At 38.4% G+C, this 24,921-nt stretch overlaps 6 protein-coding genes across 8 annotated transcripts; 4 read left to right on the top strand and 2 right to left on the bottom strand.

The window, feature by feature from the left end:
* Positions 1 to 272: 272 nt before the first annotated feature.
* On the top strand, positions 273 to 5,198 carry LOC110768581 (alpha 1,4-glycosyltransferase family protein). Its single transcript, XM_021972364.2, has 5 exons — positions 273 to 1,872; positions 1,961 to 2,110; positions 2,843 to 2,977; positions 3,376 to 3,570; positions 4,569 to 5,198. The coding sequence occupies exons 1-5, from the start codon at positions 497 to 499 to the stop codon at positions 4,753 to 4,755; spliced, it is 2,043 nt and encodes a 680-aa protein (XP_021828056.1). The 5' UTR covers positions 273 to 496; the 3' UTR covers positions 4,756 to 5,198.
* Positions 5,199 to 6,516: 1,318 nt separating this feature from the next.
* On the bottom strand, positions 6,517 to 7,999 carry EXL7 (EXORDIUM like 7). Its single transcript, XM_021972199.2, has one exon. It carries the CDS (start codon positions 7,899 to 7,901, stop codon positions 6,891 to 6,893), a length of 1,011 nt encoding a protein of 336 aa, XP_021827891.1. The 5' UTR covers positions 7,902 to 7,999; the 3' UTR covers positions 6,517 to 6,890.
* Positions 8,000 to 10,632: 2,633 nt separating this feature from the next.
* On the top strand, positions 10,633 to 13,150 carry LOC110768457 (Pentatricopeptide repeat (PPR-like) superfamily protein). The gene has a single exon (XM_021972190.2). It carries the CDS (start codon positions 10,704 to 10,706, stop codon positions 12,843 to 12,845), a length of 2,142 nt encoding a protein of 713 aa, XP_021827882.2. The 5' UTR covers positions 10,633 to 10,703; the 3' UTR covers positions 12,846 to 13,150.
* A 161-nt stretch (positions 13,151 to 13,311) lies between these two features.
* Positions 13,312 to 15,974, top strand: LOC110768474 (uncharacterized). Of its 2 annotated transcripts, none has more exons than XM_088251913.1 (6): positions 13,312 to 13,467; positions 14,121 to 14,341; positions 14,423 to 14,599; positions 14,695 to 14,919; positions 15,032 to 15,160; positions 15,591 to 15,974. In XM_088251913.1, the coding sequence occupies exons 2-6, from the start codon at positions 14,129 to 14,131 to the stop codon at positions 15,822 to 15,824; spliced, it is 978 nt and encodes a 325-aa protein (XP_088108039.1). In that variant the 5' UTR covers positions 13,312 to 13,467; positions 14,121 to 14,128; the 3' UTR covers positions 15,825 to 15,974. The 2 variants fall into 2 exon arrangements, with proteins under 2 accessions (XP_088108039.1, XP_088108040.1); XM_088251914.1 differs by having other exon boundaries at positions 13,319 to 13,467; positions 14,118 to 14,341.
* A 288-nt stretch (positions 15,975 to 16,262) lies between these two features.
* Positions 16,263 to 16,790, bottom strand: LOC110768481 (cytochrome C oxidase biogenesis Cmc1-like protein). Its single transcript, XM_021972228.2, has one exon. The coding sequence runs from the start codon at positions 16,641 to 16,643 to the stop codon at positions 16,344 to 16,346; it is 300 nt and encodes a 99-aa protein (XP_021827920.2). The 5' UTR covers positions 16,644 to 16,790; the 3' UTR covers positions 16,263 to 16,343.
* A 1,760-nt stretch (positions 16,791 to 18,550) lies between these two features.
* LOC110768507 (protein NARROW LEAF 1) lies at positions 18,551 to 24,377 on the top strand. Of its 2 annotated transcripts, XM_021972262.2 has the most exons (7): positions 18,551 to 18,707; positions 18,834 to 18,968; positions 19,922 to 20,431; positions 20,742 to 20,885; positions 21,699 to 21,939; positions 22,729 to 23,229; positions 23,403 to 24,377. In XM_021972262.2, exons 3-7 carry the CDS (start codon positions 19,934 to 19,936, stop codon positions 23,831 to 23,833), a joined length of 1,815 nt encoding a protein of 604 aa, XP_021827954.1. In that variant the 5' UTR covers positions 18,551 to 18,707; positions 18,834 to 18,968; positions 19,922 to 19,933; the 3' UTR covers positions 23,834 to 24,377. The 2 variants fall into 2 exon arrangements, with proteins under 2 accessions (XP_021827954.1, XP_088107889.1); XM_088251763.1 differs by lacking the exon at positions 18,551 to 18,707 and having other exon boundaries at positions 18,714 to 18,968.
* Positions 24,378 to 24,921: the final 544 nt, after the last annotated feature.

The raw sequence follows: 24,921 nt of genomic DNA on the forward strand, positions 1-24,921 counted from the left end.
ACTTGGCTTTTCTCTTGGTTACTATGTTGATATCTATTGCTTCATCTTCAATAGTGAAGAGTTTTGTCAATTATTGTTAAATTTGCATTATTAAATGTTTGCATAATTGTTTAGGTAGGGAAATGACCGGACCAAATCGGCGACATTAATTTGATTCGATTGTGCTTACCAGTTTGAGGTCTAAACCGAACCGAAACAAGATAAAGAAAAAATAAATTAATGGCATAGGAAGAAAATAAAAAATTGTGTTTTTATTTTGGCGGAAAAGAGTAGGAACACAGATCAAAATATTAACTGGATTTTGCTCTAACCCACCAAAAAGTGAGACTTTTGAACAATTTCCTTGATTCCATTACTGAAAAAGACTGCACTTGTGAAAGCGGCAGTTATTTGCTCTCTCAGTCTCTCACCTGAGTCTCTCTCTCTCTCTCTCTCTCTCACTCCTCTGCCCTCTTCCGATGACACCCAAACCTCGCAACCCCAAAACGGACCCAAAATGCTGAGAAGCATTCGGTCGCGACGGCCCCACCGACCCCGTTACGGCGTGTACATCTGCGCCGTTATCTCCGCCCTCCTCCTCCTCCTCTCCGTCTCTCTCCTCTACACTCGCCTCTCCCATTCCGAATCTCACCACTTCCACTACCGCCACCAGAACCCCAATGCTCAATACGGCGACGTTTCTCTCACCAACCCCCTCATCTCCGACGAGCTGAACGACGGCGTTTCCATCGCCACTGAGGACAAGATCGACGAGCTCGATGACGTCGTAGAAGAGACACCTAAAGACGAGGAAGTGGAGGACGAGGAGGATCCGCAATCCGACATTTCTCAGTCGAAGGTTTCTGGGTATGTATTTGATCATGTAACTGGGGTTATTAGGAGGGGTTTCAATAAGCGTAAAATTGAGGATTGGGACGAGGATTACAATGGGTTTACTGCGGGATTGGGTGCACTGGATAAGAGTAAGGTCGCGTTTGGATCTGATGATGTTCCTGTGGATATGGAGGTGCGGAGGAGGATGAGTGAGGTTGTGGGCATTGAGGACGCGCTTTTGTTGAAGGTGGGAAGTAAGGTTTCGCCGTTGAGAGAAGGTTGGGGAGAGTGGTTTGATAAAAAAGGCGACTTTTTGAGGAGGGATAGGATGTTTAAGTCCAATCTGGAGATGTTGAACCCTTTGCACAATCCAATGCTGCAAGACCCTGATGCGGTTGGCGTTACTGGGTTGACTAGGGGTGATAAGGTGTTGCAGAAATGGTGGTTGAATCACTTTAAGAAGGTCCCATTTACCGGGAAGAAGCAGTTGAAAATTTCAGGGAGGGCCCGAGAAGTGAAGCTTTATGAAAATGGCGGTGAGGGTGGGAAAAAGGGGAGTAGTAGTGCAGATGGTGTTGTGAATGTAAGTGGAATAGCTGTAGGATCAGAGCTTGATGAAAATGAGAATGATAGGAAGGCCGGTAAGGATTTGAATTCTGGTGCAAATGGAAAATCTAATACGGATAGAAATTTATCCTATATGAGTAATGCGACTGATAAAGAGATTGGGAACACTGTTGAACAAATTAGTGATTCTGATCAAGTGGGTGGCTTCAAGGATGAGTTTTCAGGTGTTATATATGCAGATGGCAAGAGATGGGGTTACTATCCCGGTTTGAGTCCCTTTTTATCATTCTCGGATTTTGTAGATACATTTTTCAGGAAGGGGAAATGTAATATGAGGGTGTTTATGGTGTGGAATTCTCCGCCTTGGATGTATAGTGTTCGACAGCAGCGGGGACTTGAGAGTTTACTCTCCCATCATCGAGATGCCTGTGTTCTAGTGTTGTCTGAGACAATTGAGCTTGATTTCTTTAAAGATAACTTTGTAAAGGACGGGTAATTTCTCGAAATTTGCTTATTTTAATACATTTATTTGTTGATATGCTAATCTACATTTTGTACTGAGGCAATTCTTTTTCGATAGTTACAAAGTTGCTGTTGCAATGCCAAACCTTGATGAATTACTAAAGGATACTCCGACCCACATATTTGCTTCTGCCTGGTTTGAATGGAGAAAGACAAAGTATTATGCTACTCATTACAGTGAGCTTGTCCGCCTTGCTGCTCTCTACAAGTAAGCTTGTTTGGTTGCATAGACATCTTTATACGGAGTAGTGAGTTTTTTGACACCACTTGTGACTGTTGTGAACTTTTTGATTTGGTACGGTATTGGTAAACATGCACAAAAATATAGCTATAGTCATAGATCTAGAACTTCTGTGGGCATTACTGATCATATTTCTGAAGAGAATGCATGAGTAATCAAAGTTTTAAAATTTTTTATTTTAACAAAGCTGTGTACTAAAAATATATTCGCAAAAGGGGAAATTAACTGATTTCTTCCCCCTGTTTTGGAGTGTGGAGGGAAAATATGAAATGTTTTGTCTGCAAGATATCATCCCTCCAAATTATTCGGAAAATTTCATTCCCCTTGCACCATTCCACTTCCATTAAAAAAAAAAATTGACAAATAAATTTTAAGTCAGTTACAGAGATGTCATATTGTATTTGCTTAGGTGGTTGAGTTTTATAAGACTACAACTTTTGTTAAGATGAGAAGTTCAATTTTAACGCAACACAAGATGAGTTAATTTGCCTGCTGAACATCTCTTGGAATCCTTGATGTGTGTGTTGAATTTATTTTCTATGAATTGAGTATGGCCATTACCTTCCTTTCTGATATGATCAAGTAAGCATGTGTAGGCTACCTTGAATAGGATAGTACACTATACATAACTTCAACATTTTTCTGTTGAGGGTAAATATCTATCTAACTTCAGTTATGCGTTTTCTGTTGCATTTCCAGATATGGCGGAATATATCTTGATTCTGATATCATAGTCCTGAAGCCATTATCTTCACTTCGCAATTCTGTTGGTAAAGAGGATCAACTTGCTGCAAATTCTTTGAATGGTGCTGTTATGGCATTTGAGAGGAAAAGGTATTAAAATACTATATCGGGCAAAATCATTTTGAATTGGACTAATTATATTAAATATTTTTATGGTGAGGTTCTTTTGCGTTCTTGGGGTAAGTAGCTTTTATGGGTACATTGTCTAGAGTTCACTCCTAATGCTTTCCCTTCACCTCATCTGCCCTATTGGTTTAGGAATTCATAAAAAACTCTGGAGAAACAAAGTCCAGGGTTAGAAGATATTTGAATTTAAAATTAGGGAATTGAGTTATACTTTGCAATTTTTAATGGCATTTATGTCTCCATTTATTAACTTTTTTGTTTATATAATTTTGAGTGGCACTGTCGGGGAGGATATTAAACTACTACATCGAATTGTGTGAAAAAAATTTGGATTTGAGATTTTTTTTCACGTTCGCATGCAGTCCCTTCATAATGGAGTGCTTGAAAGAGTTTTATATGACATATGATGATACTCGTTTGAGATGGAATGGGGCTGATCTGTTGTCAAGAGTTGCACGAAGGTTTTTGGGCGTTCGTAATAAATCAATTAGACAGCTGCAGTTGAAAGTGCAACCTTCTTTCATCTTTTTCCCAATTACTCCTCAGAATATCTCAAGGTAATCTTCTGGTTAATTTTCTCCAATGCTGGATGAGTGTTGCAGGCTGTGCTGTGAGAGTGAATCGATCTGTGAAAATTCACTGTAGATCACCAATCACATCCCACAGCAGTCCTGCAACATTCATCCCTCATTGGAGAACGCCCCTGACGTTCTGATTTCTTACTCCTTTTATGCTTTATATGGATGCATGTGGTGTGGGTGCATTTTGCTCGTATAATTTTTTGAGTATGTGTGCTATTTTTCCCTTTTCAGTTTGTCTTTGAGTTCTTATGGTGTCATTTTTACTCAAATACCACTATTAGGAAGTGTCTTTTTCATAAGAGCAAAACTATTTAAAACAAGGGTGTTTCTTTAAAGAAGATCAAGTACAGTAAATCACGCAATGCTACTATTCTGAAACTAATAAAGCTACCTCAGAAGGCATGCTGTCCACCCATATTGTCCTTGAATTAACAGTTCCTTTCTTAGCTTGATCTCCTATTTAGCTGACAAGCGAATCATACGGTCATGAATGGTCAAGAGCTCCATTGCTTTTTCATAGAAGATAGGCCAAAGTCAGAAGTTCTAAGATTTGTTAGTTTATTTTTATCAATGGTTAATGCTCAATAGTTTATAGAAGGCAGGTAACAAGTGTTATGATTATGGTACTGTTAGCTTTGACCGAAACAGGTCGCAAGTTTGATTTGTTGTTTCACTCACTGATAGCATGCAAGTTTGGGCAAAGCATGCACATGCATCAAGGGTGACTGTTTGTTCACGCACTTGATAAATTGCCTTGGTTAGTGAGCTGGGAAACTCGATTTCTTCAAGCATTTTTGTAACTTCCACATGCTGGATGGGCAAAGGCTATGTGAGCTAAAGAGTTCTGTAATCATTGGAAAAATCTTATACTCTTCAACATTTTTTGCTTTTATGAAGCAGTTTGTCATTTCTGGTTTACAAATCTCCCATGGCACTTTCCTCCTTTATGAATTAACCCAATTGAATTCAAACAGATATTTCACTGCACCAACAACAGAGACTGAAAAAGCTGAACAAGATGCTCTGTTCAGAAAGATTCTAAATGAATCGTTGACATTCCATTTTTGGAACAGCTTGACATCTTCTCTCATTCCGGAGCTAGAGAGCCTTGCTACCAGGCTTATTGACCATCCTTGTATCCGATGCACTGATGTTTTATGAATTCACTTGATTCCTCTATTTGGTCAATACTGGAGGTCTGGATAACATCCAAGCTATTACACTTCTGGCTGATGATTAAAAGACGGGTGTTGGCCTGCATTGGTAATCTGACTGTAGTTTGGGGACATGAAAGCGCAAGCCGGTTGTTGTGGTTCTTGGATCGTGTATCTTCTTTGTATGCTCATGATAAAAAATAAAAAAAAGAAGGGGTTTTCTCCTTTAAATTAAAAAGAAAAAAGAGTTGGAGTTGCTTAGGTAGCTTTTTGTTGTTAAATCATTAGTCTATGCCATTCTTCTTCATAGTGTAGAGTATCTCTGATCAAAGGTTTAAAATGCTACATTTGTTTATGATAGTGGTTCGGCAAATCATTCACCTGTATTAAAATAGACAATTTGTTACTTGTCCACATGGAAATATAGAAAGATGCCTTATTCTTTATTTATTTTCCCATGATTCTCTCTCTCTCTCTCTCTCTCTCTCTCTGCACAGTGATGCAATGTGTTCTTGCTGATGCTTTCATATTTAAAAGTTGTCCAGGGTCAGGTTTTTTAAGCATGGATTCCCTGAAATTGTCCAAGCTTGCAAGATACAAACCGCGTGTGCGCTCAGCATACTTGATGATTCCTGCCAGAAACAGGAGGATTGTTTTGTTGGTGGGAAATGATTGAATGAAGACATTATGCATGGCAGCTATAACTTGGAATATGAGGCCAAGAAAATGCCTTAGCCACAGCGTGTTATCTTCAAGAGCAAACGCAATAATGGTGTAACAAGAGAAATGGAGGCCAAAATGCCAAAAGATCGTCATTGTTATTGCCTGGACCTCGAGCGTCGCTTTGGCTGTTTGAGATTAACCTAATTGCAAAGTTAGCAGCCCAGTCAGCGTGCAAATAAGGATTCAGTACAAAAGTCCTCATGGGACAAAAGATTTTCGTATGATGATTAAGACAAAAGGCAATTGAATCAGAAAGAAAAAAAAGTCGGCCTAGGCGCTAGGCGCTAGGCGGGTCTGGGCGTTTTTTTATATATAGATTTTTTTTCCTGACTTGAAAGAAAACTAACCTCACGCTGTCCCCTCCACCAAATTCAAGAAAATCAAGCTCTTTAATTACTAGAATATCTCGCTTGGATAAGAACTGATCCAGGTAGTTAGTGGCAAGGTATGGTATGAAAGGGTGAAGGAAGGTTGCAAGAATATTGTGCCTGATAAATTATGACAAGTTTTGACCAATATGCAAGAACAGAGAGAGAAATTAACTGAAGAAACATAGCTCACAGGTATTCTTTTCTTCTTCTTCTTATTCTATTTCATTTTTTTACCTGTAAAAACAGAGAAATGGCTTCGAGGCAAAATGCATAGTAGAAATCTGAGTCTTTTGAGCAGCTTTGATTGAGACTCAGTCTGCGTTTTTCCACACACCATTCTCATCACATGGGATGAAACTGAGTTTAGGACACTTGACTATCTCCAAGTAGGTCAGGCCTGGAAACAACTTCAATCCATCTGCAACTTTTCCAACAACTTCAAGCGCACCATTTTCACAACCCATTTGCATTGCTTCCCGTGACACAGATTTGAGAGGCTTCCACCCCTGATATAGAGCTTCCTTACAGCCAATTAGGAATCTTAGAACCAGGGAAGTTATGGAGGTTAAGTTTCTCCAAAGGAACAGGAACTGGAGCCATCATCAACGGAGGCTTCTTGGGAGTGTCATAAAGTCTTGACCATGATATAGATAAAGATGAGCCAAAAACAGCCCTTTTACAGAAATGTACATAAACTTATTTATTCATGCTGCTGCAATTGCTAAATACTGCCTGCATTTACATGGGTACTGTATTCTACAACATCAACAATAATGCACACAGAAAAAAGTAGCTATAGATTGAACAAACAAAGCATAATAAAAGCCCTTTAGTCTCCATGAAAACCGCATTAATTCCCAACAAATCAAGCAATTCCAATCCCTTTAACATTACATGGGCCCAACCTTGATTCATTTGATTACATGTTTCTCCTTCCTCTAACTGGCACTCTCTGCCTTTTCTCTTTAGAAAAATAAAGAGCAAGGAGGTGGTGGAAAGAGATCATAAACAATTATGCCTAAGCATTGATTAGTTAAGCACAGTGTTCCTAGTCCATGGCATTGGGACCAAAGCATCTTCTTTTCACAGGGCTCCATACCCATTGCACCAAGAACTTCCTTCCTTTCGCCCCATTCACATTAAACCCATTTCCCCATTTGTCCTTTGACACTACACCAACATACCCTCCACCTCCACCACTCCCATAAACACCCATACACAAATCTGCAATTTCCGTTGGTGCAGTTGGGTCATCACCTGCATACCATGCATTCACAAGTGGGTTACTTGAAACCTCTGCTAGCTCATGAGCTATTACGCTGATCATCCCGTCAGCACCGGCATCTCCATTCGGTGCACGCATAATGTTGTTGCCACCATTTGTGCTTGGCGGTGGCTTGCCTGAATACTTAGGCCAGGCAAAAGGGTAAGCACACACCCCTGGACACTGAGTGCCACTATTACCAACCCAAGCATAAGGAACAGTGACACCAACAATGGTTGGAAATGTGAAGTAATGAAAACCACAAACTGCCCTGCAGAAATCTTGAACTCTAACATCAGGAGAGGACAGAACTAAGTAGAGGCCATTGTGAGGATTGAGAGGTAAAGCTCTTGGATATGGTGAAGTGACAGCATGTTTTATGATGGATTGCATTGATAAACGGCTGAGATAGTTGCCATGGGAGTAGGCAGAGTCATAGAACTCTCCAGAGAGAGCAATGCTTCTGGTGATGTTTGATCCAGTTTGATCAGTGTAGAGCCTCACAGTGCTCCACCAATCAGCAACAGAAGGGTAAGGGGCAGGAGAAGAAAGAGAATAGATGAAATCTCTAATTGTGGATTGTTGTGTTGGGTTCCATTTGCCATACCAAATTATGTAAAGGTTGATGGGAGAAGTAAGGACAGGACCCATGTGGTACTGAAGGTCCACCAGATCAGAAGACCCCTCATAGTTCATGGCCTGGTTGAATTCCCTGTTTTGGCTCCATGAATGAGCCAGAGTAGCAGAGAAAACAAAGCAAGAAAGAAAGAAGAAATTGCAATGCAGCTTTTGCATCTTGTTTTTCTTTTTGAATGCTCTTGTGTGTTTGTGGGTGGTGACAGACAGAGGGAGCTTCTTATAGAGAGAAACCAATGGAAGTAAATGGGGTGGGTGAGATTCTTCTTTATAATTTGCTTGTGGTGAGAGCAGTGGTTTGCATGTTTACATGATAATTTCAAGTCCTTGTCTACTTTTTAATGATAACTATGTTGTGTTTCCCCCTTTCTTTTTTTCTGTTTCTTTTATTAAAAACAGAACTCTTTAATATTCTTATTATCATCATATTATAATAAAGGTATTATGCTAACCAACCTTTCAATGTCTAATTGTTCCATCCTACTCTTAGGGTAGGAGATTGGGATCATACAAGTAACTGTTTCTTTATCCCCAAAACAGTTATGGCACAAGTTTTTATTTAGTTTATGATTCTTTTCTCTCTCTCTTTCTTTTCCTCTGCCACCTCTCTTGAATTGCTCAAGTTTTAAATGCCTAGATACTAATGAAATGCTAGTTTATTGTTCTTCCATGTGATATAATAATCCGTATGCCGAAAATTTTGGTTATTGTCAAACTTCAACTCATTTTAATACTCAACTTATACTTCAGCAGTTGGAGATATATATATATTCTCTTATGTAGGCTGTCAGATGTTATTACTGTGCAAACATTATATATATTTGGAGATATATATTCTCATGTGTAGACTTTCGGATGTTATTATTGTGCGGATGCTATATATATTATGTTTTCTGCTCATAAACTTACTACTCTGATAGTAAACAATCAGATTAACTTCCAATGACTAAAATAATTGTGCTACCATCAATGATTAATCATATTATTTGAAGAATAAACCTCCCAAATAACATTTTCTTATGTTTAAACTATTCAAGATTTTCATGCATGGCCAATCATCCTGAAAGAAGAGTCCCACACGGTTTGCCCTAAACATAGTTGTGATATTGTAAAATATCCCCTTTATTAAAAGCTAAAACACTCACCAACCTGTGATTAGGATTAAAGGTCCTTACAAGAAAGAAGAAGAAGAAGAAGAAGAAAAAGAAAAAGAAGAAAAATGATCAGGATCAAAACCAAGTGTTAAAAAGTAAATGATGGGTGTGCCCTGTGGTAAAAGCAAGCATGTGATGCCTTTTCCCCCTTTTGGACTACACCCCATTGCTTTTCAAGATCATTGACTAAATCTATGTATTTTGGCATTACTTAAATTGTTGATGCATCAAATCAAATGCATTACATAGTGTTGCTTGGCCAATTTTCTCCAAAAAATTCCATGGTGGAAGAGTCAAGTGGCAACATGTGGAACTAGAAAACAATATATCTATCCAAGCGATATTGAGGAGACATGGATTTTTCACACATACACACACTACTAAAGTGTTATAAGAGTTCGAACTTGAGATCATTAGTCTACAAGTTAAAGTCCGCTTCCACTTAACTAGACCTCATAGAAAAGGTAACTTGAACTGATGGTAAAGAAAGATGTGGACCAAAGCAAAGGTTTGTATTCATTAATTTATAAGTGGATTGACAATTTGACATGACCTCTCAAAATATCAAAAGTTCATGTCACTGTTGGTTCTTGTATAGTTTTTTCCTTCATAGTAAAAAATATCTTGCAATCAAGTAAAGATGGCGGGTTCCCATGTGATGGATTTGATGAGCACATATTCAACTCTCATCAGCCCATGAAAATAGGGATGGATTGGATTTTTAAAGGCAAAGCTTAAAAGAAGGAACTCTGTGTTGCTGGCTTGCTGTTACCTAATCATCATAAAGGTCTTCCAATTGAGTGTCAAATGGCCAATGCTTTTTTCAGTTACCGCAGTTAGAGGCATCGACTGGTTGCTCAGATCATGCCTCAACACTTTTTCAATGGCCTATTGGAATAGAAGGTTGAAATGATTTGAAAGGGCATCACAGAGGATTGTAGTGCAACCAAAGAGAATCATTACAATGGACTTGTGCTGAGTTATTTTTTATTTTTTTTGTCTGTATCAGTATCTCTAGAAATGGTGGTTATAAGGATCTTGGAAGATCTTAATTTCTTCTAAATTAATCCTATCAGTTCAGCAAATTGTTAATGAAAGGTGCAGTGTACCTTGCAGATTTTCGAAGCTCACATGCAAAATAAGCTGAACCAACTGTGCCAAATTAAATTAGGATTCAATATCTCTCGCAAATTAGTCAAATGGATATTTTATCTTTAACTTAGATCAATACTCTAGTTGCCACCTGGCCAAGCACTGACTCTAACTCTAAGGTAGGAGCAATAACTTAACTCTAATTTCAAAAATATATATTGACCTCAAATGAATAAAAACATGGGAGCTCTAGTGTTTTACACGATGTCATGTGATATGTGATATGTATTAGTGTCCGACGCAATGCGTTCAACTTATTAAATGTAAATTTCATATTATATAACCATTTCATATTATATAACCATTTAGAGTAATTAATCTGATCTAAACACGGTGAATGGTAAACAATACTACACTAATAACATGAGATTCATAAAATCCTAACAATCAATTGCAGCCATAAAATAAAAGAAAGTTTAATTGCTAGAAATATGTTCATAAAACGTGCTACCAAAACCCCTTATGTGCTGCAGATTCTGTAACCCAAGAAACGAAAAAAGCCCTATATTCATAATTTGGCCTGGGCCGGCCCATTTTACTCTAAAACATTCAAACCAATTATAAATCGGAAAAAGAAAGTTCTTGAAGCCAAGGTACGATACAGTGGAGACCAGTCGAACTGACTGAGAAGCCTCTGTGAGCCTCTTTTACTTTCATGGTTTCTCTTCGAATTCTCAGAAGAACTCATGAACTCCAACAGAAGCTATTGTCGCCTACTTCAAACCCCATTTCTCTCTTCTACACCCTCTTCTCTCTCAGAACACTCTCTTCCTACACTCACTATGGTGACCCATACTCCACAACTACCATCGCCACCACCACCTCCACCTCCAGCTCTTCCCAATCTCAGTCTCTTGTCAGAACAATCTGTGCATTGGTATGTCAGTCCTATTCCCCACAAACCCATCTGAGATCATCACCTCCCAAGCTAAACGTCGACTTAAATGCTGATTCTTTGACCCATGAACAGGCTATTTCTGTTGTTGCTTCACTGGCTGAAGAGGCTGGTTCCATGGTGGCCTTGAGTTTCTTCTATTGGGCAATTGGGTTTCCCAAGTTTCGGTATTTTATGCGGCTTTATATATTTTGTGCAATGTCGTTATTTGGGAATGGTAATTTGGAGAGAGCCCATGAAGTGGTTCATTGCATGGTGAGGAATTTTGCTGAGATTGAGAGGTTGAAGGAGGCTGCCGACATGGTCTTTGAGATGCAAAACCAAGGCCTTATGTTGAGTACTCGGACGTTGAATTGTGTTCTTGGAATCGCCTGTGACTTGGGTTTGGTTGAGTATGCAGAGAATTTGTTTGAGGAAATGTGCGTGAGAGGGGTGTCGCCTGATTTTTTGAGCTATAAGTCTATGGTTGTTGGGTATTGTAGGAACAGCAGAGTTTTGGAGGTGGATAGGTGGTTGAGTAAGATGCTTGAGAGAGGCTTTGTTTTGGATAATGCTACGTTTACTTTGATTATAAGTCTGTTTTGCGAAAAGGGTCTTGTAAGTCGAGCGTCTTGGTGCTTTGATAAGATGATTCGGATGGGTGTGAAGCCAAATTTGATTAATTTCACATCTTTGATTCATGGGTTGTGCCAGAGGGGCAGCATTAAACAAGCATTTGAAATGTTGGAGGAAATGGTTAGGAAAGGTTGGAAGCCTAATGTGTATACACATACAGCTTTGATTGATGGGCTCTGCAAGAAAGGTTGGACTGAAAGGGCATTCAGGCTGTTTCTTAAGCTTGTCCGGAGCGATAATTACAAGCCAAATGTACATACATATACTGCCATGATCCGTGGATATTGCGAAGAAGACAAAATGAACCGTGCAGAGATGTTATTGAGCAGAATGCAAGAACAAGGATTAGTTCCTAACACCAATACGTATACTACTCTCGTTTCTGGGCATTGCAAAGCTGGGAATTTTGATAGAGCATATGAATTGATGGATATAATGGGAAAAGAAGGATTCGCTCCTAATATCTGTACATACAATGCAGTTTTTGACAGCCTCTGTAAAAAGGGGAGGGTTCAAGAGGCATATAAATTGATTAAGAAGGGCTTTCGCCGAGGAGTGGAAGCTGATAGGGTCACGTTTACCATTTTCATATCTGAGCACTGCAAAAGGGGTGATATTAACGAGGCCCTGGTGTTTTTTAACAAGATTCTCAAGGTTGGTTTGCAGCCTGATATGCATTCATATACCACTTTGATTGCTGCCTTCTGTAGGCAAAAGAAAATGAAAGAAAGCGAGAAATTTTTTGAGTTATCTGTAAGGCTTGGCTTGATTCCCACCAAGGAAACCTATACTTCAATGATATGCGGCTACTGTCGGGATGAAAATATTGCCTTGGCCGTCAAGTTTTTCCATAGGATGGGTGACCATGGTTGTGCCCCAGATAGTTTTACGTATGGTGCTCTAATAAGCGGGCTCTGCAAGGAGGAGAAATTGGAAGAGGCTCGTAGGTTATATGATACCATGATGGACAAAGGGCTGTCGCCCTGTGAAGTTACTAGGTTGACATTGGCTTACAAGTACTGCAAAAAAGATGACTCTGCAGCTGCTATGGTTTTATTGGAAAGGCTAGAGAAGAAGCTCTGGATCCGCACAGTGAATACATTGGTGAGGAAGCTTTGTAGCGAGAAGAAAGTGGGCATCGCGGCATTGTTCTTTCATAAATTAGTGGACAAGGATCAGAATGTGGATCGTGTGACATTGGCGGCGTTTAAGACTGCATGCTATGAGAGCAACAAGTATGCTCTTGTTTCGGATTTGACTGAGAGGATCTCTAAAGGAATTGGCTAGCAGCTGAAATATACTGAAAAATGGCTCACATAATTTGCTGGTCTTGAACTTGTGCAGCAGGTGCCATGACTGTCTTCAAAAGGGCTCTCGAGTCTTTATGTCCCTTTCATTGGAGAGCATCCAGCATGCTAAGCCAGTGATTCTTTTTGTGCTTTGAGGAGCTTTGTTGTAACTCAAAACTGCAATTTCAGAACAGTTGATATTCCAACTGTAATTGAAGTGGGGGGATATTTCTGCCATGCAATCTTGTTGGATATCTCTTGATGAGTTAAGTTGGAGAAGGGTTATATTTTCTTTTTACTCTATATCCCTTGTAATCAAATTGCTTGAAGGAATTCCGCATGCGGCAGAGGCCCACGTGCAATGCACGTGTGATCCTACCATTTACAAACAAAAAGAACAGGATGAGTGTCAAAATGACGTAATTGATTATCTTTTTTTTTTTTTTTTTTGGTCAAGTAATTGATTATCTTTTTCTCCTTAGACTATTCGTACCACTTTCAATATTTAAAAAGAAAAAAAGAAGGAAGAATAAAAGAGTATTTGTATACCTGGGTCGGACCTCCACAACTACATCTCCTTTACTCTCTTCCCCCAGTCTCTCCCTCAGATCCCCTTGAAGGTAAACTTATTTTTGTTAGTTTTCGCTGTTCCTCATTGTTCCAATTCTGGATGGCAAGAAAGCTACTGAATTTCGTTTGAAAATTTTCATTTTGTTATTGTTTTGCTTTTGCTTCAGCTGGATTTCAATTGTTATAATTGTTTGTCTGGTGCTTTTCTTAATTTGATTCATTTAGTTATTGTGAATTGTTGAACTATCTGTCCAGTGGAAAACAATGAATTGGGTTGGTTGGAGAATTTTCAAAAACAATAATCCAGTGGGTAAGAAATTAAGAATGGTTAAATAGATTATCAGTTAACTACCCAGAAAACAGAGCCTGGCTTAAGTCTCATCCAACGGTCCATCAGTCAGCTTGAAAATTTCCTTTCAGTTCTAAATTTCTAATCAAGATTTGATTTTCTAGTTATACTTAGTTCTAGCTGAATAGAAGAAAATGTTATAAATTTCATTAAATAGATTTCCTTTCAATCCATTCAAGCGGCCTTTGATTGGGAATTGGATCCCCTGTTTGTTCAGTATTGGATGAAATATACACAAAGGGTGGAAATATTTTGTACTTTTTTAGTCTCCTAGAACCATTGGATGAAATATCCTTGAGGTCATATATAATTAGGGAATGAAACTAATTGTTGCATGTGTTGATTCTTCAGCAGACTATCAAATGGCTCGATCTGCTTTAGATGAGACCTCACTATCTGGTGCATTTGTGAGAACTGCTTCTGTATTCCGTAACTTCATTTCACGGGACCCAAATTCGCAGTTTCCAGCAGAACCTGGAAGATATCATCTGTATATATCATATGCTTGCCCTTGGGCTTCCAGGTGCCTTGCATACTTGAAAATTAAAGGACTTGAGAAAGCCATCAGCTTTACGGTAACTCTATTAAGTTGTTACACATATTAGATTCACCTTGTAAGAGCCAAACTGACCTTGTGTGTTTGTTGTTTTGCTCAGTCAGTCAAGCCCATATGGGAAAGAACAAAAGAAAGTGATGAGCATATGGGGTGGGTTTTTCCTGCTTCTGATACAGAGCTAGCAGGAGCTGAACCTGACCCTTTGAATGGAGCAAAAAATATTAGAGAACTTTATGAGCTTGCAAGCACCAACTATACCGGAAAGTACACAGTTCCAGTATGTTCACTCATATTAAGTGGCCTTTTCATGTTTTATCTTTCTTTTCCTTTTGCTTTTGTTAAACCAAATGACTGACCTTTTCGCTTTGGTAGGTTCTATGGGATAAACGACTCAAAACAATTGTCAGTAACGAGAGTGCAGAGATTATTCGCATGTTCAATACCGAATTCAACGATATAGCAGAAAACGCAGCTTTGGACTTGTATCCTCCTCACTTGCAATCCCAAATTGATCAGACTAATGAATGGATATATAACAAGATAAATAATGGCGTCTATAAATGTGGGTTTGCAAGGAAGCAAGAGCCTTATGACGAGGTATATTTTGCATGCTCTGATTAGTTTTGACTATGGAAGTTCTGGTGTTTATGTTCTCTTTAAGGACTATCTGTGCCTCATCAAACACGTTGGTTGATATTTTTTTCTTCAGGCTGTGAAACAATTGTACGAAGCTTTAGACAAATGCGAGGAGATACTGAGCAAGCAACGATACTTGTGTGGGAACACATTGTCTGAAGCAGATATTCGGTTGTTTGTCACTATTATAAGATTTGATGAGGTACTGATATTTCCCCTCAAGCAAGAATTTATACCTGTCAGAAAATTTGCCACTTTAATTGTTTTCAGTCTAATATGATTGTTCTGTTTGAAGAGAACCAAGAACATGCTAGAAATGCAAGATTCTGTTCTAACCAAATCCAAAGCATATCAGATTTTTCAATAGGATATTACTTCTTCATTCTTCAAAAACTTTTCTTTTCCCTTGGATTGGGATTTTCTTTAGCTCATTGTGATTTCTTATTAATAATGGAACCACTCACTTATAGGTTGTATTTTATTTTGTCAAGATTCCGTAATGTGATATTTTTGCTTAGCTAACATCTTGTTTTTTCGGTTAGGCATTTTTTAGCACGAAACTTCTGTCACATCACATGGTTCCACTGTCTAAACAATTCATTTTTTTATGTTGTTTTTGTTATTGATTACAGGTTTATGCAGTGCATTTCAAGTGCAACAAGAAATTACTACGAGAGTACCCAAATTTGTTCAACTACACCAAAGAAATTTTCCAAGTTCCTGGGATGAGCAGCACCGTCAACATGGATCACATAAAACGACACTATTATGGAAGCCATCCCTCCATCAATCCATTTGGCATAATTCCCAGCGGACCAGATATCGACTTTTCTTCTCCTCACGACAGAGACAGGTTTTCTACCTAAGTTTTGTATAAACTACATACAGATATCATTTTCATTTGTGTGCTGAGGTTGTGTGTTTTAATTCTATTTGTAAAGCTCGTTTGTCAGACCATCTGTCTTGTGCCATTATGTTAAACTCTTGATTGCCAATCTAAGGAGTGCATTATCAGATTTTACGCGAAAGCGCTAATCGGTTAGGAAGTTAATATGGCATTAATCTTTTGTTGTTGCCTACTCCACGGTGTGATTTCATAATCCGAAATCATTCAAAAATCATTTCTGCAAAATTTAGGCCAAATAGAAATTCATTTAACGACTTGATTATTATAAGGCAATGAACATTTACTTGTAACCTTGTTTATTCAAAACGTTGTGTTATATAATTTTTTTTATTAACAAAAACTTTGATATACTGTGTGAGCTTAATCCAATAAACCAATCACAAAATAAAATAAAAGCTTCATCCATCAAAATTACATTTTTGTATTATGCATCCTAATTATTAACAAAATAAAAAGTAAAAAAATATGTATATATCTTCTATTCTGCATTTGGGTTGTTGAGTTGGTGTTGGTGAGAGGAGAGGCAGACTGAGAGCGAGAGCTGAGCCTCTTGGCACTGCGACCGCTTCAGACCCGTTCCTCCACTACCGCACAGGCTCCGAACCGCTTCCCACTCCTCCGGGCACGCCACCGACACCAGGCACTCCGCCAGACCCCGGTTCAAATGCCGGCACGCCGCCTCGCGAGCCAGACCCGGCCCGATCCGCCTGTGGCAATCCATCAATGCGCTTTGCAGCCGATCGCATTTCGTCGTCGCCGGTTGCTTCTCTTCAGGCATCCTCCGTTTTTTCGTTCGTCTTCTCCTCTCCTCTGCTCTGCTGCGTTTTGAGCTGCGGTTTGCGGTGCGAAAATCGCGCTTTGATGTGTGAATTTTGTTGTGGGCTTAGCTCGTCACTTGGCCTGGTGGGCTATCTTATGGGCCGTCATTATCATATAATACCAATGTTCACCCAAAAAGAAAATCAGACCCAAACTGCATATCAAAGCATGTTATTGATTTTTCCCCAAAAACAAACTGCAAGATTTTGATGTAATTTAGATTTAGGTTTGTAAAATGGAGGATGGTAAAGGTAAAAGCTTTTATACTTTTTCTACTTTGCGGGACTTATAACTTCACCGAGATAGAGCATTTACCCATGCATTTACAAAGCGATTTCGAGTCTTGTTTTCGACATTCTTCCTACTTTAGGCCTCTTTTGAACCAGGACAACAAAAAAAAAAAAAAAACAAGTAGCCTTTTTGAGGAAGCTTGACTCACAAATTATGTCCCATGGAAAGGCCTAATGCCAAGGGAAGAAATAGAATTGTCAGAGCACCTTTTCTTATCTCTCGTGGGATCTGCTTCTTCAATCCACTCGAGCAAAATTTGAAGCTGCAGCCTGTTTTTATTTTTGTTGTCTTTTTTTCTATTTAGTTTTTTTTTCAAGAGTTGAGTCACTTTTTGAAACAGGAAATGGGCCTATTATGCAAAAACAAAAGACAAAAAAAAAAGGCTGGGGGGAATAAAAAAGAAAAATTTAGAGAGAAGGACTCAAGGACACTTGTGTGAGTGCTCCTACAAAATCAAAATTCCTTTTCAAAAGAACAAGATCATTGTGGTGGAACCCATATTGTGGACAGTGATCCAATAATTGCATTGTTGAAATTTCCTTGTTGGAGTCTTGTGATTCCTCTCTCCTCCTCCTCTCTCATAAACAGTCTCATGCTTGAGCTAGCTGGGCAAATTTATCCTTGTCAATTGTAGACTACAAATATATACATGACAAAAAAGCTTACATATCCAAAGTTGCAATCTTCCAATTATAAAGGGTCCCAAGCAAAAAGTCTTGGCAGGCTAAAAGTGATTGCTGGCTTGTTCATCTAAGTCTGAAATGTTATAGAATTAATACATCAGTTTGTATCACTATCACTTATATTGGAAGTACTATTGTTTAGTATAAGCAATCTCAATTTGTGTGGATAGTTTAATGGGAGGAGACTGATAATTATTATCATTATATGATAATTAGAAGATGAATGAAGAAGATAATGTGTGAGCTAAAAGTTGAAGATAATGCAAGGGATATCTGATTGGATGGAGAGAGAGAGAGAGAGAGAGAGAGAGAGAGAGAGAGAGAGAGAGAGTTTAACTTCTAGAAAGACAATTTTCTTTAGCAAGGTCTACTAGATAGCCTTTGCAAAGAAGAATAATGGCAGTAGCACATGATGTAAGAGAGAGAGAGAGAGAGAGCTTTGAGAAATTTCACTATTAAGATAAAACCCATTAAGGCAGAGAAGTTATAATTATATTAGAGGGACACAAGTGTTTGTCTCCTACTCTCTCCCTCATACCCCACATCTAATCATTCCCTAGTGTATGTCTAATTTTCTATCAAACCTTTGATTAACTATAGCTTAAAAACATTTAAACCCAAATGAATTAAGCAAGGATCTATATTACAATTCCTGAAGAGAATGCAAGAAGACCACCAAAATGAAAAAAGAAAATTTGGTCACTCTAACCCTATAGCTAGATGGGAATTGAATTATTAGGATGAAGAGTGTGCTACTTTTGGGGAGCAAATATGGATGGGACCCTATTCCCCACCACCAAATTAAAAAATCAATGGGATCCAAGAAAATCAATTTGCTCTCTCCCAATCTCTCCTCCATTAAAACTTCCCACCAAGAAATGTGATGAGGTGCAAAAAGGGCAAAGAAAAAGAAAAAAAGAAAACTAAAGGAAAAGGAAAAAAGGGTGCTATAAACAAATACTCCTAAATGGTTCTTTGTATTTTTATAAAACAAATACCAGATACTAGATATTATATGGTCTCTCTCTCCAAAGTCCAAAGTGTGGAAAGTATAACCTTCTCATTCTCTAAACTTTAAAGCTCTCTTTCTAAATATAGATGTTCTTTTCCTTACTCTTGTCACTTTTTCTCTTTGCACACATACAATACTAATCTTTGTGCTGGATGGTAATTAGATTCTATGATGAAGTGATTGTAGCACACAATCTTGATCTTCTAGATGATGGGTTTGCGGGAAAATCTTTACTAGGGCATGAAAGTCTTCAAGGGGCTTTGCTTTGAGCCCTCCACAGCTCCACCATTAGTGATCAGTGAGTTCTCTCTGAGTTATGCCTTTAACTTTGTTCATATTTTTGGTGTTCATAAATTCTATCTGGGTTCTGTGCAAGGTGTGAATTTGGGGTGTTGTGCTTTCCGGGTTCAATCTCTCCCCTCATTATGAACAATCCTAACAATCTAGGACCATTTGCTCATTTTACGTCTACCTATTTCATGAATTTGGGGTGTTGTGCTGTCTGGGTTCAGTCTCTTCTCTCATTTTCCCTTTTTTGCTTTAATTTTGTGTGTTATTTCTTGTCGTGTATCCATGAATTTTCTTGAAGTTCCAATCTTTACTGTGGGATTCATTTCCCCAGATACATTTTGAAGAGTTTGCAAGCCCTCTTGAGCTTTGTAACAGAGGAGTAGCTAATATTTATAAAATGCTTGTTTTTTAGTTTTCTGGATGCATTTTCAAACATGATTGAGGCCAAAAATTGAATTTCATAGCTCTTTCGGTATGCTTGGCATGATTAAATGTATCCAAAATGAAATTTTTGGTTAAATGACAGCTTATATTAGTGTCTCCTCTGAGACAAGAAGTTAGAGAGCTCCTGTGCTCTCTATATACAATCTGTGCCAAAAGAGCTTGTACCATTGTCCTCTTGTTAATATTCATCATTCCACCTTTTAATTTTACTTTATTTTGGTCCATATTTTTTCTGCACCTCTTAGGAGTTCAGTTCAGATTAGATTAATTTTATCTTTTCCTTGTTGCCCGTTCTTTATTTCTTTCTGCCCTTCTTATCTACCTTTTTGGTTCTTTTAAGTAAGGGTTCAAATTTGTTCTGTAATGCAGTGCTTCTGTGTTTTTAAGTCTAAACTCCTTTAAGTTATCTTTAAAGGCTGAACAACAACAAGAATGAATTTGTAGGTTATATTTTAGGATTTTGTACTTCTTAACCATAAATATGGATCTCCTGAGAGATGTATTTATATCACGTAGGAGAGCTGGAAGATGGACAGGACCAGATTAGATTTAAGGTTTCATCACTTTGGATCAGCACAGTCTGAGGAGTCTGCTCTAGACTTGGAAAGAAATTACTGCAGTCATCATCCTAATCTTCCTTCATCAAGTCCATCGGCCCTCCAGCCTTTTGCATCTAGTGGTCAGCACTCTGAGAGCAATGCCGCCTACTTCTCGTGGCCCACTTTGAGTCGGTTAAATGATGCAGCAGAAGATAGAGCAAACTATTTTGGAAATCTTCAGAAGGACGTTCTTCCTGAAACTTTGGGCCGGTTGCCATCAGGGCAGCAGGCTACAACCTTACTTGAGCTGATGACCATTAGGGCATTCCATAGCAAGATCTTGCGCCGGTTTAGTCTTGGGACCGCAATTGGGTTTCGGATTCGAAAAGGCGTCTTAACAGATATTCCAGCCATTCTTGTCTTTGTTGCCCGTAAAGCTCACAGGCAATGGCTAAGCCATGTGCAGTGTCTACCTGCTGCCCTTGAGGTGGAAAATTTTGGTGTCCTTTTTCTACATTCTGACTTTTAGATTTTATATTATCTGTGCCATTGTATATTATTATTGAGGTTTGTTTTAAGTTATTTTCTTTCAATCACGAGGCTGGTCAGAATGATGAGCTTTGTGTATTTTTCTGTTGGTTGAAATAATGCAATTTTGTAAAAGCCGTTGAGAATGTATAAACTACTGGCTTGTTAAAAACTTGCAAGTTATTTTTTAAAAAAAATGCTAATTGGTTATTTTGATCTTTGACGAGGTTATTGTTTTGTTTGGTTTCTGCATATAAAAAATGGTGCAGGGGCCAGGAGGTGTATGGTGTGATGTGGATGTTGTAGAATTTTCCTATTATGGTTCCCCGGCTCCAACTCCAAAAGAACAGCTGTATACAGTGCTTGCAGATGGCTTGCGGGGAAGTGATCCATGCATTGGTTCTGGTTCCCAGGTATTTTCTTAAGAAAATTGCTGTCATGTTTGTTTTCTGTGGTGGTGGTAATTTGGTGTTTGATCTCCAAGTTCGAGTTAAGTAATATAGATAGAAAATACCCATATAGAGACTGGAACGTAGCCTAGGTGCTACTGAGGTCTTTACCACTCCAATAAAAAACTATTCAAGGATGAGATAATGAATTTGGTGGGGTAGTTTGCAATATTAAATAAAGTTATCATTGTTTCACTCAGGTTTGGTTCATATTCTTAATTACTTAATAGTATGAGTTGCTTTAGGGCTGGATCTTCTCATAGATAAGCTTGTCAACTAACAATAAGAATACAAGCTAAAAATATGCGTTGGTATGCTGGATTTGGTATTAAACAGAATCAGTTTTATATAAAATTTGGATAGGTCTTGTTTGGCTAGTAAATTTGCTCATTGAACTTAACAAAATAAATAATAAACATGAATTTTTATTCGCCTTATATGCCTATCTACTTCAAGGAGCTGAATTGGGAACAATGGTAAACTGACGAAACTTATCAGAATATTAGAGTGAGAGATCTTGAGTTCATATCCATGCCGCTGCAACCTCTCAATTTATGTTTATTTCTATGTGTTGATTTCTCTAGTGCCAGGGAGAAGCCCAACATGAGGGGGATTATTAGAGTATAGAAACAATATTCGGCCTACATCCCAACACTTTAGGCATTTAGGAATAGTAGTAAACCCTAAATGTCAAATTTATTGATGGGATCTGTATATACATTGATTTCTTTGTGTCTCAACTAGTTAAGTTTACCTAATTGTTTTTTGCTTGTTTAGGTTGCTAGCCAGGAGACTTATGGAACTCTGGGTGCTATTGTTAAAAGCCGAACAGGAAATCGACAGGTTGGTTTTCTCACAAATCGGCATGTGGCAGTTGATTTGGACTATCCAAACCAGAAAATGTTCCATCCTTTGCCACCAAGCCTTGGACCTGGGGTGTATCTCGGCGCTGTGGAGAGGGCAACATCTTTTATCACAGATGATCTTTGGTATGGCATATTTGCTGGAACAAACCCAGGTAATGCAGTTCCAAATTTCGATTATCAGTTAAGCTTATGGGCAGATATGGTTGCAAATAGTCAGCAGTATTTATTTATGAGCTTGAAAGTGTCTCTAGAGGATAGGGGCAAATACTTTAGTTTGTGTCTACATTGTCTAAGAATTTAAAACTTTCAACTGATGTATTCGGAAGGCAGAGACATACAATTACTATTAATTAATTATGATAAGTTTTATAAATAAATGTGTAACTACAATACGTTAACCCCTAATGGTCACTCCCTAATTGACTACAAGATACTAGAAGCAGACAACTAATAAGAGTTTAAGGAGGCACAAATAGGTTCAAACAATACAAGGCACGTCATACTTCCAGCTGGATATAAACACTGAATTGGTTCGATGATGATGAATGCAGACCAACTTGAGGTGCTTGAGTTTAAAACTTCAGATAATGTGATGTATTGAAAATAGAAATAGAATATAAATTTGACTTTTCATCAAAATCGAACAAAAAATAAATCAAAATAGAAGGAAAGAAATCATGTCCATAGCATTTAAGAAATTGAATATAAATTTAACTTTTCATAATAGGATGCATTGAAACTAAGCTTAACAATATATCATGTTGTTAATCTTATTTTCCAGTTAAGAAATATTCTTGATTTCTCTGGTTATTTTCTTCAAGAATTGAGTTTGATCTGCTGTGTAGTTTCTCATATTTGTGTTACTTCACACTTGTTCTAGTGGGTTTCTCATTGTGTTCTGACCCCCTGCACGTGCCCATTATGATTTGGTGCCCCTGCAGAAACATTTGTGCGAGCTGATGGTGCCTTTATTCCTTTTGCTGAAGATTTCAACATGAACAATGTAATTACGACTGTAAGAGGCGTAGGTGAGATTGGTGATGTCAACATCATAGACTTGCAGTCACCAATCGACAGTCTTATTGGAAGGCAAGTGATGAAAGTTGGGAGAAGTTCAGGCTTGACTACTGGGACCGTCATGGCGTATGCTCTAGAATACAATGACGAGAAAGGGATTTGTTTCTTTACTGATTTTCTTGTTGTTGGTGAGAATCGGCAGAGTTTTGATCTTGAAGGTGATAGTGGAAGTCTCATTCTATTGACTGGTCAGAATGGGGAGAAGCCACGACCTGTTGGGATCATTTGGGGTGGAACAGCTAACCGTGGTCGCTTGAAACTAAAAATTGGCCAACCACCTGAAAATTGGACTAGTGGAGTTGATCTTGGGCGCCTTCTTGACCTCCTTGAACTTGATCTTATAACAACCAATGAAGGGTTTCAAGGTTTGTGCTTCTGAACCAACCAAATGTTTTTTCCCCTCTTTTTTGGTTTTGCCGTTTTTAGTCTACCACTGTGTTCATACTCTCAAAAGATGGATGAAGTCCTATGTTTTTGCTGACATTTGGCTTTGTTCAGCATATTTTCCTGACTCCTCTGCTGCTTCATTTTAACATAGCTGCAATCCAAGAGCAACGAAATGCTTCAGCTGCAGGGATTGGTTCCACAGTGGAGTCATCCCCAGCTGTCCGGGCTCCATCTAAAGACAAGCTAGAAGATGACTACGGACATCTGGGTTTCAATCTTCAGAAAATTCCTTTTGAAGGTGAGTCCTGTCAGGGACTGAGTCGGCCGTTCATTCATGGTGACTTTCACATAGAAAATGGTGTTAAAACTGCTCCGAATGTAGAACACCAATTCATTCCAAGGTCCACCTGCAAATCTCCAGTAAATCAAAGCAATCGAGAGGAAAACCCACTATCAAAAAACATTTTGGCATTGCAGAATGGCCCTGATGAAGAGATTTCTGTTTCGTTGCAGTTAGGTGAGCCAGAACCGAAGAGAAGAAAAAACTGCAACTCTCTCTTTAGCACTAAAGGACCCAAATGAAGTAGGAATAAGTAAATTAACTCTCTTTTCTTGAAGTAACTTTCATACGAGGAGTTGCTTCACTTTGGCTTCAAATTCTCCGTTACACTTTATTCCGGAGTGTAATTGCAGTGCACTACATTGGGTCATATCTTCTCCTGCATCAGTTGCTATATGGAATCTTGGATATTTTGGTAAGGATAAAAAGTATAGGTCGTATATGTGGAGGATACAATGTTTTATAGAGATGTTTAGGTCGTACCCCGCTTTCATTTTTACTTTTGATTTGTATCACTTTGGTGAAAATACTTATAGCATTAGCACTCCTGAAGTTGGGAGCATAAGCAGCTATTGGAATCCAACAGAATGTAAAATGTTACTTTTGGCTAGCAACGTTAGTTTGTTCAGAGCCTAATTGAGGGTTTCTTTTTTATGGTAGAAAAGGAGGGAGCAAGGTGGAGTAGACCATTTGTATCTTCTTAAGTCTAATAGTCTGTAAGTGAACTCACATTGTGGCTATATTTGTAAATGCGGCTTCAAATGAGACATTTTCTACTATTTCCAATTTGTTTTGCGTTTCATTTTCAAATGACGTATGCTCTTATGTCATCTGTTTTAAAACTTCTTTTTGTGAGAAATTGTGGTTACAGAACTCTTTCAAGTAGTGATCGCTTCATTGCGGTGAAATGGAGTGATCCTTGTCACTGTCTCTCCTTTCTATACCCATATTGCAAAAGTAGCCATGTGATACTTATAAGAACTGCAAATCCAAATGCTCACTAAAGAACTGGTGTAAATCTTAAACCCCATAAATAAATATGCGAATAAAGAAATAAAAGGATTTAAATAACTTTACTGGGCTTCACACCTAACCTTTTCGCTGAAGAAGACAAGAAGAAGAAAAAAAATTGACATGGACTTGGGGTCAGTTTCAACTTTCAACTCAGAAAAATAGAACAAAAGTGGATTGAGAATAGGATGTTAAAGATGAAAATTGTGTAACAAGAGTTACTGTTTCCAGGAACATAACACATCTTGGCATTGAGTACAAGCATTTAGAGAACTCCTTGCAGTCCATTTCTTGGTGCAAGGTCCAAAGAAAAGAATTC

This window comes from Prunus avium, chromosome 4, assembly GCF_965620075.1.
Source record: "Prunus avium chromosome 4, drPruAviu1.hap1.1, whole genome shotgun sequence".
In the NCBI taxonomy this organism is placed as follows: domain Eukaryota; kingdom Viridiplantae; phylum Streptophyta; class Magnoliopsida; order Rosales; family Rosaceae; genus Prunus; species Prunus avium.

Excerpts from the sequence above, each read along its gene's own strand:
- LOC110768581 (XM_021972364.2), top strand. The coding sequence starts at position 497 with ATGCTGAGAAGCATTCGGTCGCGACGGCCCCACCGACCCCGTTACGGC. Across the intron at positions 2,978-3,375 it reads ATGGCATTTGAGAGGAAAAG|TCCCTTCATAATGGAGTGCT; the intron begins GTATTAAAATAC and ends GTTCGCATGCAG. Across the intron at positions 3,571-4,568 it reads ACTCCTCAGAATATCTCAAG|ATATTTCACTGCACCAACAA; the intron begins GTAATCTTCTGG and ends GAATTCAAACAG.
- EXL7 (XM_021972199.2), bottom strand. The coding sequence starts at position 7,901 with ATGCAAAAGCTGCATTGCAATTTCTTCTTTCTTTCTTGCTTTGTTTTC.
- LOC110768457 (XM_021972190.2), top strand. The coding sequence starts at position 10,704 with ATGGTTTCTCTTCGAATTCTCAGAAGAACTCATGAACTCCAACAGAAG.
- LOC110768474 (XM_088251913.1), top strand. The coding sequence starts at position 14,129 with ATGGCTCGATCTGCTTTAGATGAGACCTCACTATCTGGTGCATTTGTG. Across the intron at positions 14,342-14,422 it reads AGAAAGCCATCAGCTTTACG|TCAGTCAAGCCCATATGGGA; the intron begins GTAACTCTATTA and ends TGTTTTGCTCAG. Across the intron at positions 15,161-15,590 it reads CTATTATAAGATTTGATGAG|GTTTATGCAGTGCATTTCAA; the intron begins GTACTGATATTT and ends TATTGATTACAG.
- LOC110768481 (XM_021972228.2), bottom strand. The coding sequence starts at position 16,643 with ATGCCTGAAGAGAAGCAACCGGCGACGACGAAATGCGATCGGCTGCAA.
- LOC110768507 (XM_021972262.2), top strand. The coding sequence starts at position 19,934 with ATGGACAGGACCAGATTAGATTTAAGGTTTCATCACTTTGGATCAGCA. Across the intron at positions 20,432-20,741 it reads GTCTACCTGCTGCCCTTGAG|GGGCCAGGAGGTGTATGGTG; the intron begins GTGGAAAATTTT and ends AAAATGGTGCAG. Across the intron at positions 21,940-22,728 it reads ATTTGCTGGAACAAACCCAG|AAACATTTGTGCGAGCTGAT; the intron begins GTAATGCAGTTC and ends GTGCCCCTGCAG.